The sequence below is a fragment of the Dermacentor albipictus genome, chromosome 9, assembly GCF_038994185.2.
Source record: "Dermacentor albipictus isolate Rhodes 1998 colony chromosome 9, USDA_Dalb.pri_finalv2, whole genome shotgun sequence".
In the NCBI taxonomy this organism is placed as follows: Eukaryota; Metazoa; Arthropoda; class Arachnida; order Ixodida; family Ixodidae; genus Dermacentor; species Dermacentor albipictus.
Genome location: NC_091829.1, coordinates 106,357,878 through 106,373,155, shown reverse-complemented (window position 1 = coordinate 106,373,155; position 15,278 = coordinate 106,357,878). Strand labels below are relative to the sequence as shown.

The following is a 15,278-nucleotide window of genomic DNA, read 5'->3' as shown; positions in this document are numbered from 1 at the left end:
TGTTGTGCGCCATATTTCGTAATCGCTGAGAAGGGTTGAGCGTTATCATTGCCTCGCAGGAAACATGGAAACGTTGCAGAAGTGTTAAACTTAAGATGGCTTATGGGGCTGTACGTGCCAAAACCCCAATCGAATGATGGACTGCGGTTTAATTTTGATGCTCTCGGGTTCTTTAACTTGATCCCATATCTAAGTGCACGAGCGGTTTTGAATCCCCCCCCCCTCTGTCGAAATGCGGCTTCCGCCGTAGGGATCGCACTCGCGACCTCAAGCAATGCCGGAGCGACAAAGCTGTTGTGGCGGGCACAGAAGTGCTTGCAACAATAAGTGGTAACACTACCACTTCCGTAGTTTTGCCTAGACGCTATTGTTATTTCATGGGGCTTTCCGCATGCATACCGTGAGTCATTTGTCCGCTTGACAAATTGCGATGGCGATTATTTTTCAGAAATAGCACAAACGTAACATACCGTACATTAAACTGAAATTGATGCAGTCTGTCCTCGCAGAGTACCTCCCGACGTGGTGGTGGTGATGGCAGCGGCAGCAACAGCTGTAAAGCTTTGCTCTAAAACTGAACAACGATACCGCCGAGACACACGCCGCTCTTCTGCTAGGAGGACTATTGCCACTTCGAGAGGCGGCTAGTGTTCCATTGCCAAATTGCCAAGCCTAAAATTACTAATGCCGCTAAACGCACTAGTCTGCCGCAAGATTCGGGAAACATGCTACCAGCGCAGTATTTAACTGGGCTAGAGCGCGTAGAGTTTTCGGTGGCAGTGCCAGGTATTTGCGTTCCATCGGATTTAGCGCAGATAACATAATTGATAACTCGCGTCACTGACTCCAAACTAAAAGTTTATTCGACAACTTATGTACTTAACACTGACGAAGGACCTAAATCTGTTTTCAAGCAATCTGTTGGCCTTACTAAGAAAGAATGCTGGTTTCTAAAAAAAGAGCTTAGCACCTTTGATATTATTCGGCGCTCGTATAAACAGTTCTTTTTTCACTTTTCTTCGTTTTCGGCTTTGTTTTGCTTCGGTTTTTAAAGCATGTATTTATTCTAAGTGATATGACTATTCTTGCATCCCGCTGATCTCTGCTGCGCATGCGCACGTGCATATATATTCGTGCTGCTTTCGAAGAAAAGCTTTCAAATGTCTGCGATCCGCTCTTTTTCGTACTTGTCCATTACCCGCCTGCTGCTTTTCCAACACGAACTTCCACCAACTCACCCAAGTCTCGTCACTACGCAGGTAGCATGTACCCAAGGTCACATTTGATGTGGTGCTTCAAGTGGAGAGGATTGCTTGAACAAATTTGCTGGTCATTTCGCGGCTTATCTCAATTTTCCCCCAAAATGATCGTTATTCATTTTGCATGCTTCTCCCTTGTGTTTTCAAGGTACGGGCCTAATACATCCAGGTTATGAAATGCGTGAGCGTATCGGCGTGACATAACTTTCGTGACAGTGTGGTAAGCGAGCGTCGCGCTTTACAGTGCAATCGCAACGAAACCTTGCACTGTGTAAAATCCATATAGTTACAGAGAGCGCGGCGTAAGACGGCATGCTTCCGCCCCGCTTTCTTGCCTTGCGAGCGCGAGATTGAGGTCCCGTCGTCGGCGCTCCGTCGCACGCTTTCACGCTCACATGCAGCAAACGGCGCGCCGACGGCGATGTCATCCTCCTTGGACTTTATACGGAACACTACGACGACGACGATGACGACGGCACATATGCGCCTTGGGACTCCATAAAATTGCTGTCACAACAAAAACATCCGAGAAATTCGACGATGAAAGAGCCGTCACGGTAGCCTAATTGGTAGAGCATTGGTCGCGTCATGTGGAGAATGTGGAATATTATCTTACAAGAGGCATTTTGTATTTTACCCTCCTTTAATTAGTTAACCGCTGCAGTATTCTTTGTGCATTTGGAACAAACCTTCATGGACAAATATTTTTCAATCAATAGAACGCATTGCTACGCACACCTGAACGGATAGAGTCAGATAAATGTAAAGAAAGGAATGCTACTCCCGTTTTAACAATCATTCCAAGCTTTTTCTCATGAACTCGCAGAAACTCAGAGTGTTGTAAAGAGCATGTGGTCTTTTTTTTTTATTGCGATGAAGGCTTGCCCTTAAGGCATAATTGTTGGAGCGTATATGTGTATTATATGTGTGCTGTGAGGCCTGTGTTGTGTATGAATTGAAGCAGTGTTTTGTGAAATTTGTTATCATGTATCCAGCGGTCATAGCTGGTTGTCACACTGTAGCGGAGGCCGGCTTGCAGTAGGTGACGCGAGCGTTCCGATTGTAAACCCGTACATGTCCATATTAGGTGGTATGCATCTGATTCCACCACAGGAACGGAGCAGTATGGACACGTAGCACCCAGTGGTAAATGCGACCAGTTACACCTTGAGACAACAGCCGGTGTAAGGGCCACCCCGGCCCGAAGCCTCCTAAGCACAACTTCCTCCGCCCTAGTAAGGTGAAGGGGGAGGGAGCAGACACACGGTGGGATAAGAGCGCGTGTGTCCTGCCGGAGAACATTTTTACGGGCTCGCAGCGAGTTACGGGGTTGGGGTGGGAGGGGAATAGGTGGAGGATCAGGATTAGCAGGGCAGTGTGCCTGCTGGTCAGCAGCAATGTTGTGAGGGTTCGCTGAATGGCCTTGAATCCAGTGTACCTTGACGCAAGTAGCTGTCTTACTATTCATAGTGTGTATTCTCTCGCAGATTTCCATCGCCTTATCGACCTTCTTGAGTTCCTGAATAGCCGCTAAAGAATCCGTGAAGATGTCTAGTTGCTTGATGGTAGGCAGCTTAGATGTCGCATCTTGCATAGCGTCGTGGATGGCTTGAAGTTCCATTACTAGAGCGCTGGCTTCCGTAGATAAATAGCGCTGGTGGCCGCTGATGAAATTATGCGTTGTACTCAGGAATGATGTCCTTCCGCCGTCTGGGAGAATGGCAGCATCCGTATAGACTTTGCAGGTGTTAACGCATGATGCATCGACGATGTTGTGTTCGTCAATAGTACCTGTTGTATCGCTGCGTCGTAACTTCGTTGGCTTATTAGTTGTGATGCTGGTGAATTCCCAGGGAGGCATTGGACAGGGCTGATTGTCAATCCGAGAGCCGCGGTGAAAATGAGCATGCAGCGCAGCGACAGCCGGAATAAGTTGCTTTTTTATTTCACGTGCTTTTTCACGTTGCAAAATTAGCTCTGCAATTGTGTTGAGCTGGGCATGTTCCTGTAGGGCTGGTATCGGTGTGATGCGGGGCAGTGCTGTGATTGTGCGCATAGCATCGCGATTAATCGTCTCCAACTGTGCTAGCTGTGCCAACGTCAGCCGTTGAAATTGTGCTTGATATAAAATTCGTGGCTGCAAGACTGCACGCACCAACCGTCGAGCTACGTCAGTACGAGCTCCAGCTGCTTTTGCTGCAATGCGACGAATAAGGTGAAGTGTTTTTGTCGAACTCTGTCTGGTTTTACGGAGCCAGTGTGCACCACTGCCGGATTGGTGAATATCGAGACCCAGTATGCGGACCTCAGAAGCCTCAGGGATTGTCACTGCGCCGAGTCTAAATGTAAAGGGGTGCTGCGTGATTCTTGTGCGTCCTTTCTTGTTGGCCACCACAACATAGCTTGATTTTTGGGCGGAAATGTCCAATCCTGCTTTCCGAGCGTAGTTGTTCAGCACATCAAGGGCTTCTTGAAGCTGTTGAGTTTGTCTAGATATATCTTTATGCACGTGGTCCTTCGTAGCTCTTGATTACCTGTCGTAATGGTGCAAGATACGGCGACACAGTATTTGAAGGACATTTCCGTGCCACCTAAGGCAGTTTATATGCATTAGGTAGCAGGCTGCATTATAAAACACAGAAGGCTTAATCCTAGCTTGATCTGACGCATGTATATTTGTGAAAGCGACATTCATCTGCTTCACAAAGTCGACAAATTATGCAATTATGAGTGTTGCCACTCACACATATAAAATCAGGTGCATTTTTCTGAATTAACACAGCAAGCTGGGCGAGTTAGTGATTTAACGTCTTTCGTCCGGTTTGAGCTGCCCACCGCTAAGGCTGTGTTCCATATTCTTCTGTTTTCTGGATCTTGATCGAATATCTAGAGGAGAACATTAGGATTGCTGCAGGAAAAAATAGACAAGAACGAGTTAGGAAATAAGCATCGGTTTCCTCTATGCTCATACTTGGGCTTGATTCTGGAGTGGCTCCGTTTCGTTGTGACTAACAAATTGAGCCTCCCGTTTCTGCTCGCTCGATTCGTTCCCTGACGACTTCTGCTGCGCGTTGACAGCACTCACTTGTGCGACGTAAGTATGAAGGTTGTCTGCGAGCGTTTCTTCATCTCTGCGACGGCTCGCAAGATCTTGTTCTGTGACACGACGTCCACCCCCGCATACGGCTCGTCCAGAAACACGAACGGCTGCACTCCCAGCAGAGCGGCAGCGATGGTCAACTTTCGGCGGTTGCCCCCGCTGGAAGTGGGGCAGGGAAAGATAGTGGTCACTCACGTCAGCAAAGCAACGTTTGCGGATGTTGCTGATTGCGAGAGCGGCGTTAAATAGGGTGGAACCTATCGCGCCAGCCGTTAACCAAAAAAACTACACCCCCCCCCCCCCAACGAAAAAAACAACAGAGTGACTGAGCTGACGATGGGACGCCGTTACGAGTCGTCATATCAGCTCATTTTTATGTCCAGAGGGGGCGCCTATTGACCGCAGACCAGGAAAGAGGTGTGCTAAGCTTGGCTCAATGAAATAATTACGCCATACGTAGCAGTCATGTAAAATTGTATGTAATAAATCACAGCCAGAAGTAGTAATGTTTGGTGAATAACTATAAAGGACCCTGCGACCGCTTCTCTACTATGGTCACTTGAGTGACCGAATTTTAGTTTTACAAATCAGTTGATAGACAATAGCGCTATTTGGCAATCACGCATTATCGAATTTATGAAAAGAGGCAATTTCAAAACAAATCAAAGCGTCAGTAACAACGAATGGCGCTGGCAAAGTTGTTTCATCCGAACAGGAAGCTTTTACACAGATTTGTGTAAAAGTTTGTGATCTGCATTTTCAAACCATGTTGAAACAATTGCATATTTCCTTTTAGCGTCCTAGCCCAAGAATTCCAAACACCATCAATAAGAACTGAACGAAAATGTTCAGCATTGTTTCTGATCATGGAGAGTTAACTGAGTAAATCATTTCAAATATAGTTGATATATTACATGGTTTGCTGAAGTATGCACGACGGAAATCTCGCTCGAGCATACCGAAAACGTTGCCATGAGCTTTGTGTTATAGTGTCCTTAAATGTGTACTTTTAAGTATCGAAATCAGTGTAAAAATATAACTGACCCTTCCATACCGTGAAGATGGTCGAAGAGCGAAGTTGTGTAAGTTACACCGAGTGTTACACCATGCAAGTACAATTTGGCAAGCAGTCTTTAGCGTAAATATTTTGTTGCGCCATTATATGACGTCATTTTGGATTTTGCGTGCTTTGCGTGGTGATCACGCTTTAGAAGCGATTTTTTTTGTGGCTCTACGAGTGATTTTTATTCTTGAAAGGGCGGGTTGACCTAGCCTTGCATTATCTTCGGAATTTTAGCTAAATTCCGACAACGATGGCACAGGGTCCGCATAATCAGCTTGAATCTAAAATAACACGCTGGGCTTGTGTAATCCATAGTAACTTTCAATGCAGCATACAAACACAGAAATCCGATGTATTTCTTGTGTTGAAAGCAATGTTGAAACATTGCGTTGAATGCTACGATGAACTCCCAATTTGTATTTGCCTATGTCAACAGGCTTTGTTGAGTTTATCTATGCCTAGATCGGTTTACTGGTAGCCCTGATAATAATCTGCCACTTTCCGTGTATTTTGATCTGAGATGTGGCCTTCACTTTTCAGTTGACTGTTCAGTTGACTGTGGCTAGTCTCACGTGGCAAAGTAATTTGTTCGCCCACTTATTTTAAAGCAGACAGCAAGGCCTTGAGTACTGATTATGAGCGTGCGAAAATTTGAAATTTCCTCTATCCTAATTGAAAAGCTGAACTGCAATGACTTTTCCGTTTATACTCCCCTCGAGGATTCACTATTCGTAATTGTCCAATGAATGTTTCTGTTCGGATAGAAAGAAAGCGAGAGGGAAATGCCGAGCTTCCGCGAATGATTCGTATATATGGGGGAGCCACTTGGTGCACACACGGAAAAATTTTGGAAATTGCCCCTTCGAAATTCCTGGACATAAAGAGACACCAAATGCCGATAAAACTAGCAGATTGTACAATTTCTGCTCAGCCAATTCGAGCGAGTAAACACAGTTGCATTTGCTTTAGACAGACAACAAATTTGTTTTATCAGTTCCAGTGCATCTCCTGATACTATGTGCGATGCTGTAGCAATATATTTTGTTTCTTCAGCGTCTTGTTACATTATGTTATAGCGTTTTATCCCCGTGTATGTCAAGTTTCGCCATGTATGTTCAAACTTGTGGATAAGTACGAGGTCTGAGCCCCGGTTATCAGGCCCGTGACCACCACTGCGCCGGGCTTCCGACTCTTCTATCGTGATTTCGCTGGTCTCCTTCTGTGTGCTGCTAGAAGGAGTTCCCACACTGCCTCTTCTTCGTATATTGCCCTGGCCTCTGGTGAAACACGGCCGCACCCTGACACCCTACGTGTACAGTCCCTCGTTTTGCAGGTGCACTCGATGAGATGTCGTGTCTGCGCGACGAGCAGTCCATGTGCCCTTAGTGGGTGCGCAAAGGCTGCCGTCATGAACTACACATAACTCGCACAAACCAGGAGGGAAGAGCAGCTGGTTAAGATAGCCTCACCGGACAGTAAGCGCCCCCAAATCGGTCCAGCTGGCCTAGCAGTAGGCAGCAGCGAAGGTCCCACTGCACTGAGGCCTGGTTAGCACTGAGGACTCACCCTTCGACGCACGCAATGGCTCGACCACGAAGTGCCGAGGAAAAGCATCGTTGTAGGAGAAAGGGCTTTAGTCAGTGTCGCTCATCCGTAGTCGTAGCGGACCCAGCAATAGCGGATAGCGTGACTCGTTGTATTGGGCGCACCAACTGTCGGCTTCGACTCTGCCTCTGTGTGACTCTTGCTGCCTGATACGAGACCTGCTTTATTGCGTTTGTTCGACCCGAGAGAAATGCGACGACCTTTCGCTGTGAAATCTTTCTCCTGTGGGGATTTTAGCTAAGCAATCTTGCATATTTTGCTCCTCAAAACGGGTCTTTGCATAAATATGAATGAAGACGACGCGCGTTGCTTCGTCAGTCACCTAAACTTCCGTCAAACGGCATTACAGTGGTCGGCAAAGAGCATTCAGTAGCGAAGCGTAAGTGTTCTTTAGTCTCCAGTGGTGTGACTGCGTCCCTGTGGCGCACGTTAAATAAGGTGTGCCGCTTCGCAGCGCGTCTTCGGCCCTCAGCCAGTGTGACGGTCGGGGGCGAGGGGACGAGTACGTGCCAACTGGGCACGCTCTGCATGTGTTCCGGCCAGCCATGAACATAAACTGGTGTATAATGCGCAGCTTAACAGAGAACGCTAAACCAATTCGCAGTAACAATGTGTCTTTTTCTGTGACCCCTGAAGCGACATCTACCGACGATCCCTCCAATCGCTTCGCGCCCAGTAGCTTCGCTCCCACTGGCGGAGCCCTCCCTCTCAGGTGCGATGGTGAAACACTGGGAATAAAATGGTCTCCAATACACGCTACCAAGGCGGTTGTACCGCGAAGCTGTACACAACACCTGAACGATTACCCATTGTGTCCTAGGTTGAAATTATTCACGTGGTGACATTCACATGCATCATCATCATCATAATCATCATCATAATCATCATCATCATCACATCATCATCATCATCAGCCTGGTTACGCCCACTGCAGGACAAAGGCCTCTCCCATATTTCTCCAACAACCCCGGTCATGTACTAATTGTGGCCACGCCGTCCCTGCAAACTTCTTAATCTCATCCGCCCGCCTAACTTTCTGCCGCCCCCTGCTACGCTTCCCTTCCCTTGGGATCCAGTCCATAACCCTTAATGACCATCGGTTATCTTCCCTCCTCAATACATGTCCTGCCCATGCCCATTTCTTTTTCTTGATTTCAACTAAGATGTCATTAACTCGCGTTTGTTCCCTGACCCAATCTGCTCTTTTCTTATCCCTTAACGTTACACCTATCATTCTTCTTTCTATAGCTCGTTGCGTCGTCCTCAATTTGAGTAGAACTCTTTTCGTAAGCCTGCAGGTTTCTGCCCCGTAGGTGAGTACTGGTAAGACACAGCTATTATATACTTTTCTCTTGAGGGATAATGGCAACCTGCTGTTCATGATCTGAGAATGCCTGCCAAACGCACCCCCGCCCATTCTTATTCTCCTGATTATTTCCGTCTCATGATCCGGATCCGCCGTCACTACCTGCCCCAAGTAGGTGTATTCCCTTACGACTTCCAGTGCCTCGATACCTATCGTAAACTGCTGTTGTCTTCCAAGACTGTTAAACATTACCTTAGTTTTCTGTAGTTTAATTTTTAGACCCACCCTTCTGCTTTCCCTCTCCATGTCAGTGAGCATGCATTCCAATTGGTCCCCTGATTTACTAAGCAAGGTAATATCATCAGCGAATCGAAAGTTGCTAAGGTATTCGCTATTACCTTTTATCTCCAATTCTTCTCAATCCAGGTCTCTGAATACCTCCTGTAAACACGCTGTGAATAGCATTGGAGAGATTGTATCTGCCTGCCTGACGCCTTTCTTTTTTTGGATTTTGTTGCTTTCTTTATCGAGGACTACGGTGACTGTGGAGTCGCCATAGATATCTTTTAGCATTTTTACATTCAGTTCATCTACGCCTTGATTCCGTAATGCCTCCATGTCTGCTGAGGTTTCGACTGAATCAAACGCTTTCTCGTAATCAATGAAAGCATATATAGGGGTTGGTTATATTACGCACATTTCTCTATCACCTTATTGATAGTTTGAATATGCTCTGTTGTTGAGTAGCCTTTATGGAATGCTGCGTGGTCCTTTCATTGACAGAAGTCGAAGGTGTTCCTGATTCTATTTGCGATTACCTTGGTAAATACTTTGTAGGTAATGGAGAGTAAGCTTATCGGTCTATAATTTTTCATGTCTTTGGTGTCCCCTTTCTTATGGATTAGGATTATGTTAGCGTTCTTCCAAGATTCCGGTACGCTCGAGGTTATGAGGCATTGCGTATACAGAGTGGCCAGTTTCTCTAGAACAATCTGACCACCATCCTTCAACAAATCTGCTGTTACCTGATCCTCCCCAGCTGCCTTCCCCCTTTGCATAGCTCCTAAGGCTTTCTTTAGGTCTTCCACCGTTACTTGTGAAATTTAAAATTACTCTAGACCATTCCCTCTCCTGTTATCTTCGTGGGTGCCACTGGTACTGTACAAATCTCATTAGAACTCCTCAGCCACTTGAGCGATCTCATCCATATTAGTAATGATATTGCCGGCTTCGTAACTCAACGCATATATCTGATTCTTGCCTAATAATTGTTTCTTTTTCACTGCTTTAGACTTCCTCTGTTCCTGAGAGCATGTTCAATTCTATCCATATTATACTTCCTTACGTCAGGTGTCTTACGCTTGCTGATTACCTTAAAAAGTTCTGCCAGTTCTATTCTAGCTGTAGGGTTAGAGGCTTTCATACATTGGCGTTTGTTGATCACATCTTTCGTCTCCTGCGATAGCTTCCTGGCATCCTGTCTAACGGAGTTACTACCGACTTCTATCACACTCCTTAATGATGACCATAAGATTGTAGCTCATATCTTCAACACTAAGGTCCTATTCTTGAGTTAAAGCCGAATACATATTCTGTAGCTTCCTCTATTTTCCCTGTTGCCGCTAACTCATTGATCGGCGCCTTATGTATCAGTTTTTTCCTTCCCTCCTGAAGTCCAGCCTAATCTAATCCTTACCATGCTATCGTCACTGCAGCGCACTTTGCCGAGCACGTCCACATCTTGTATGATGCCTGGGTTAGCGCAGACTATAAGGTATATTTCGCTTTATAGCCTCGCCATTCGGGCTCCTTCACGTCCACTTTCGGCTATCCCGCTTGCGGAAGAAGGTATTGCTTATCCACATATCGTTCTGTTCTGCAAATCCTACTAATAGCTCTCCTCTGCTATTCCTAGAGCCTATGCCCTATTCCCCCACTGACTTGTCTCCAGCCGGCTTCTTGCCTCCCCTGGCATTGAAGTCGCCCATCAGTATAGTGTATTTTGTTTTCACTTTGCCCATCACCGATTCGACGTCTTCGTAGAAGCTTTCGACTTCCTCGTCATCATGACTGGATCTAGGGGCGTAGACCTGAACGACCTTCAATTTGTACCTCTTATTAGGTTTCACAACAAGACCTTCCACCCTCTCGTTAATGCTATAGAACTCCTGTGTGTTACTAAGTTGCTACTAAGTTAATAAGGAAATAGCTGGTAGCTATTTCTTTATTAATCAGGAATCAGACTCCTAGGAACTGCGTGAGTGGTTCTGGCCACCGGGATCAGGCCGCACTCCTCGCTTGTTTATGCAATTTTATCACGATGTGGATTTTTGTTTTCAATCCGGTGGAAAATTGCGCGCCACTGGGATTCGAAATACGGCCCTCTTGCACGCGAGGTGGATGCTCTACCTCTTCGCCACCGCTGCACCGCTTGCAATAGACTTATAATAGACAATAAATGAAAATTCTTGGAGCCGAAAAACTCAGTGACCAAGTTGTCCTGTTGGGTTGCGGAGGGAAGACAGCCAGTAATGTGCGTGGTGATTTGTAATGACCGAAAGCGTGCGGCCGTACATATATGGCCAGGATTTGGCGACAGCCAAAACTAAAGTCAAGCTCTCCCGCTCGGTGATGGAGTAATTTCTCTCGGCAGGTCAGAGCAGGCGGCTGGCATAGACTATCAAGCACTCGGTACCATTCTGTTGTTGGGTGAGAACAGCGCTGATGCCATAGCCGCTTGCGTCAGTCAGCTCGATCAAAGTGGGCAAGTATTAGAGGGCTGGTCAGAAATTCGATAAGAGCGGCGAGCGCGTGAGCCTGCTCCGGGCCCCACGAGAATAGCGTGTTCTTTTTTAGAATATCTGTCAAATGTGAAGTTTTTGACGAAACGGCGAAAGTAAGAACACAAGCCGACGAAGCAGCGCACGTCAGAAGGAGAACGTGGCACAAGGAAACTGCGAACGATGTGAATTTTTCTCGATCTGGTTGTACGACGGATGCGTCAAGGAGGCATCCCAACACGGTAATCTGACGGCACCCTAGCTCACATTTCCTGAAGTTCACTTGGAGGCGGGCTTTTCGGAAGACCACAAGAATGGCAGCGAGTCCGGTAAGGTGGCTGCCGCACGTGGGAGAAAAAACAATAACATCGTCAAGGCAACAAAGAGAGGTGGTACATTTGTATCTTCGCTCGCAGAAGAGAGTCCATCATATGTTCAGTTGTCGCAGGAGCATTGCAAAGGCTAATGGACATGACTTTGAACTGATATAAACCATGCAGCGTGATGAAGGCCTTCTTCTCGCGGTCATTTTCTTCAACTAAAATTTTCCAGTAGCTGGATCGAAGATCAATGGACGAGAAATACTTAGCTACGTGCAAGCAGTCCAAGGTGTCATCGATGCGTGGTAGTGGGTCAACGTCTTTTCACGTTATCGTGTTTAGCGATAATTGATGCAAAAGCATCAGGCACCATCTTTTTTTCACAAGGACGACAGGCGAAGCTTAAGTGCTGTCTGATGGCTCGATGACCCCTTTGCGGAGAATTTTGTCTGCTTCTGATCGGATGACGCGATGTTCAGCATGATAGGGACGCCAACGAACAAGATTCGTGTCCCAACTGTTTATACGGTGGTGAACAACAGACGTTTGGCCTAAAGGCCTTTCGCCGAAATCAAAGATGTCACTGTACGATTCGAGCAGGAGACGTCCGTGGCCTGTGCAGAGGTGACGCCAGGTGCAATCATATCACGAAATCACCTGTTAAGGAACCAGAGCTGTGAGCAGCAATTGCTGCTAATAAGCTCGGCATGCAGACTCTCAATGTCAAATTCGGAACTACTAGATAGTCTGGCCAAGAACATGCCGGCCGGAAGCACTTGAGAGCACAGGCTGAAATTCGGAAATGGTAGAACGACGTCGCTATTAGTAACCGTAACCAACGTATTTGGAACAGCAACGTTCCGGTTGAAAAGTGCGTCGACGATGGGGCGAAGGCCATACTCACCGTCAGGAACCTGTGGCTGGGCGGTCAGAGTGACGTAAGTAACTTGCTCGGGTGACAGACACACATCGTTAAGCGAGCAAGATTTGCCGACAGCCCAAACCTCGGTGCGGTGGGGCGGTGCTCAGACCATCGGCGAGTTGAGGCATTTGTAACTGAAGAACGTCGTTTCCGCAGTCGATGAGAGCAGAATGATTGGGTAAAAAGTACAATCTAAGGACAACGTCGTTAGGGCAGTTGTCGATTACAGCAAAGAGAACAGAAGTAGGGCGGGCGGCCATACTTAAACACTCAGTACACATTCCAAGAACAAACGGCGCACCGCCGTCGGCCACACGAAGCCCTCAGGCCAGGGTGAGGACCTTGTTTACACGTCTACTTAGGCTAGCACGCATCACAGACACGTGGGCTCCAGTATCGACGAGTGCTTGGACAGGTGCGCCGTCTACTTTAACGTCAATTACACTTCTCTTTTCGGGCACAGACAGAGTATTTGTTGCAGAAGTAGGCAACGGAGCACCACCTCCGAGGGCTCCATTTTTGAGTTTTCCGAAAGGGCCACAAGAGACGAAAGGCGACGTGGCCGCGGTGAAGCGGAAGATGGGAGACGTGTTTTCGGTGAGCGAGACTAGTGTCTACGTGGCGATGGTGAGCGACTGTACCATGTGTTCCTAGGAGAGTTATCGGCGCTGTTAGACTCGGTGGTGGGCGAAATATTGCGGGCATTTCCATCAAAACGGCGCAGTTTGGTCGGTGTGCGAGGCATTGAGGGCCACCAGTTGCGACAGTATCGGGTGAAATTACCAGTGCGGCATTAGGTGAAACATATTCGCTGGTCGTCCGCGGTTCTTCACTCAGTCGGGTTGCGATAACGCGGAGAGAAGCGTCGGGGTGGAGCGAAAATAGTAGCAGGGCGTTCGTTGGCTCAGGGGTTGGCGACAGCACACACAGAATGTCAAACAATGTTTTCAAGCTCCTGGCGAACGATGGCTTGCACGAGGGGAACTGGAAAAGGGTTAGCGTCAGGGCTACGCGAACAGGAAGCTGCGGGCGCCATCGCGTTCAGTTCACGTCGAACGATTGACACCGCATCCTCTGATGGAGACGCATGCTGCTGTGCGGGTTGATCTTCACACGTCGATGGTGCATCAGTATTTGGAAGTCTGGCGAATGATTGCAAGACTCGTCAGCTTTTGGCCTGCTCGAATTGTTGGCACTCCTTGATGATAGCATCAACTGTCGAGCAGCTTTTGCACGTGAGCAGATTGAAGGCGTTGTCAGCAATGCCCTTCAGTACGTGCGCGACCTTCCAGCGTCTGTGATGTCGTGATCGCCTTTACGACAAACCGCTAGCACATCCTGGATGTATGAGACATAGGTGTCCGTGGGGGATTGGGCAGAGAAGGCCAGTTGCTGCTGTGCGGCAATTTTACGGCCGGCTGGTTTGCCAAACAACTCGGTCAACTTCTCTTTGCATTGGTCCCAGAGGGTTAGCTCCTCTTCGGGGTTTTCGTGGAACACCTTTGCCGTGTCTCTTAGGTAGAAAAACAGGTTAGCTTGAATAAGCGTGGGGCCCTGTCTGTTGATTCCACTGACGCGTTCGTACATCACCACCCACTCCTCAACTTCGGTGCCAACGGTCTCGCAGAAAGTTCGAGGGTCCTTGGGTTGCACAACTACAACCGAAGGGGACAGCGACGTAGCTGGCAATGGTGCCGTTGGATGTAATAATAATATATGGGGTTTTACATGCCAAAACCATTTTCTGATTATGAGGCACGCCGTAGTGGGGGACTCCGGAAATTTTGAAAACCTGGGGTTCTTTAACGTGCACCTAAATCTAACAACACGGGTGTTTTTCGCATTTCGCCTCCATCGAAATGCGGCCGCCATGGCCGGGATTCGATCCCGCGACGTCGTGCGCAGCAGCCTAACACCATAGCCACTGAGCAACCGCGGCGGTTCCCATTGGATGTGGCAACCATATTGATCCCGCGTGCTCACCGTCATTCATCGTGCGGACAGTGATGCGACGTCAACTGTGGAGCTCCGCTTCCAGGCGTGGTTCCCAGCACCTCCCGTCAATGTGTTACAGCAACAACGACCAGCCAGCGCCTCGCGATCTTCTTCTTCCTTCCTCTTCTTTTATCTTTTCGTAACAGTATGTTGTATGTTGTATATTGTGTTTATGTTAGGTGTGTTGTTCCAAAAATGTATGATCTGTTCGCTTCGCTTTGCTGAGTGCTTGCAGCCTCTGATCTACGAGGGTATGAGTCATTTCGTTTTGGGGTATGAGCCATTAGTGTTGATAGGTTGCTGTGGACGTTACACCCCGAAGAAATCACATGAACCTAGGCATAGACAGCCTGGCTGCAAAAAGTTGCGGCATGACCAGTCTGACTATGACTGACGACAGTCATGCATTGCCATTCATTGAATACAGCGACAAAACATATATTGCCACCATCAAAAGAAATTACGTATGAAGCGTGTTCTTGAGCGGCACTACTGTTTCGGCCTTCGCTAAAAATACCCGGTGCCATTTAACGCCACCGCCACGAAGCCTGCACGTGGAGTCCGAAATGCTTAGTGCACCGGTGTGCGCGAACACTGGGGAACACGTGGCCTAAGTTGGCGAGTTGGCGAGAGGTTCATTGAAGAGCGAAATACGCCCAGGGCATTTATGGCGCAGCTTGATAAAGCGTTGGCACCAAAGTCGTTCATTGAAAGCGGCACATACCCAGGGCGCTTACTGATCAGCCTGCTAAGGTGTCCAATTTATTTTTCTTAGCGAACTCTTGTGACCTGAGTTTGACTTCACTCAGCATCAGAGAACTTAAATGATCATTTTCGCCATTGTAGGGAGGCGCATTGCCAGTGCCGCATACCTAATTACTCAAGTTGGCCTCAAAGATGTTCTTTGAAGAACAGCACACTTACTGGC

At 47.7% G+C, this 15,278-nt stretch overlaps 1 protein-coding gene across 16 annotated transcripts in view; it reads right to left on the bottom strand.

Moving 5' to 3' along the window:
• LOC135907219 (phospholipid-transporting ATPase ABCA3-like) overlaps positions 1 to 15,278 on the bottom strand; it is a 456,174-nt gene that overhangs the window by 30,834 nt on the left and 410,062 nt on the right. For 14 of the 16 annotated variants that reach the window (XM_070525189.1, XM_070525199.1, XM_070525188.1 and 11 more), the window contains one exon: positions 4,345 to 4,518. The exons of the other annotated variants lie outside the window; for them this stretch is intronic. In XM_070525189.1, coding sequence (XP_070381290.1) covers positions 4,345 to 4,518 — 174 coding nt within the window. The remainder of the gene's footprint in view (positions 1 to 4,344; positions 4,519 to 15,278) is intronic. 16 annotated transcript variants of the gene reach the window in all.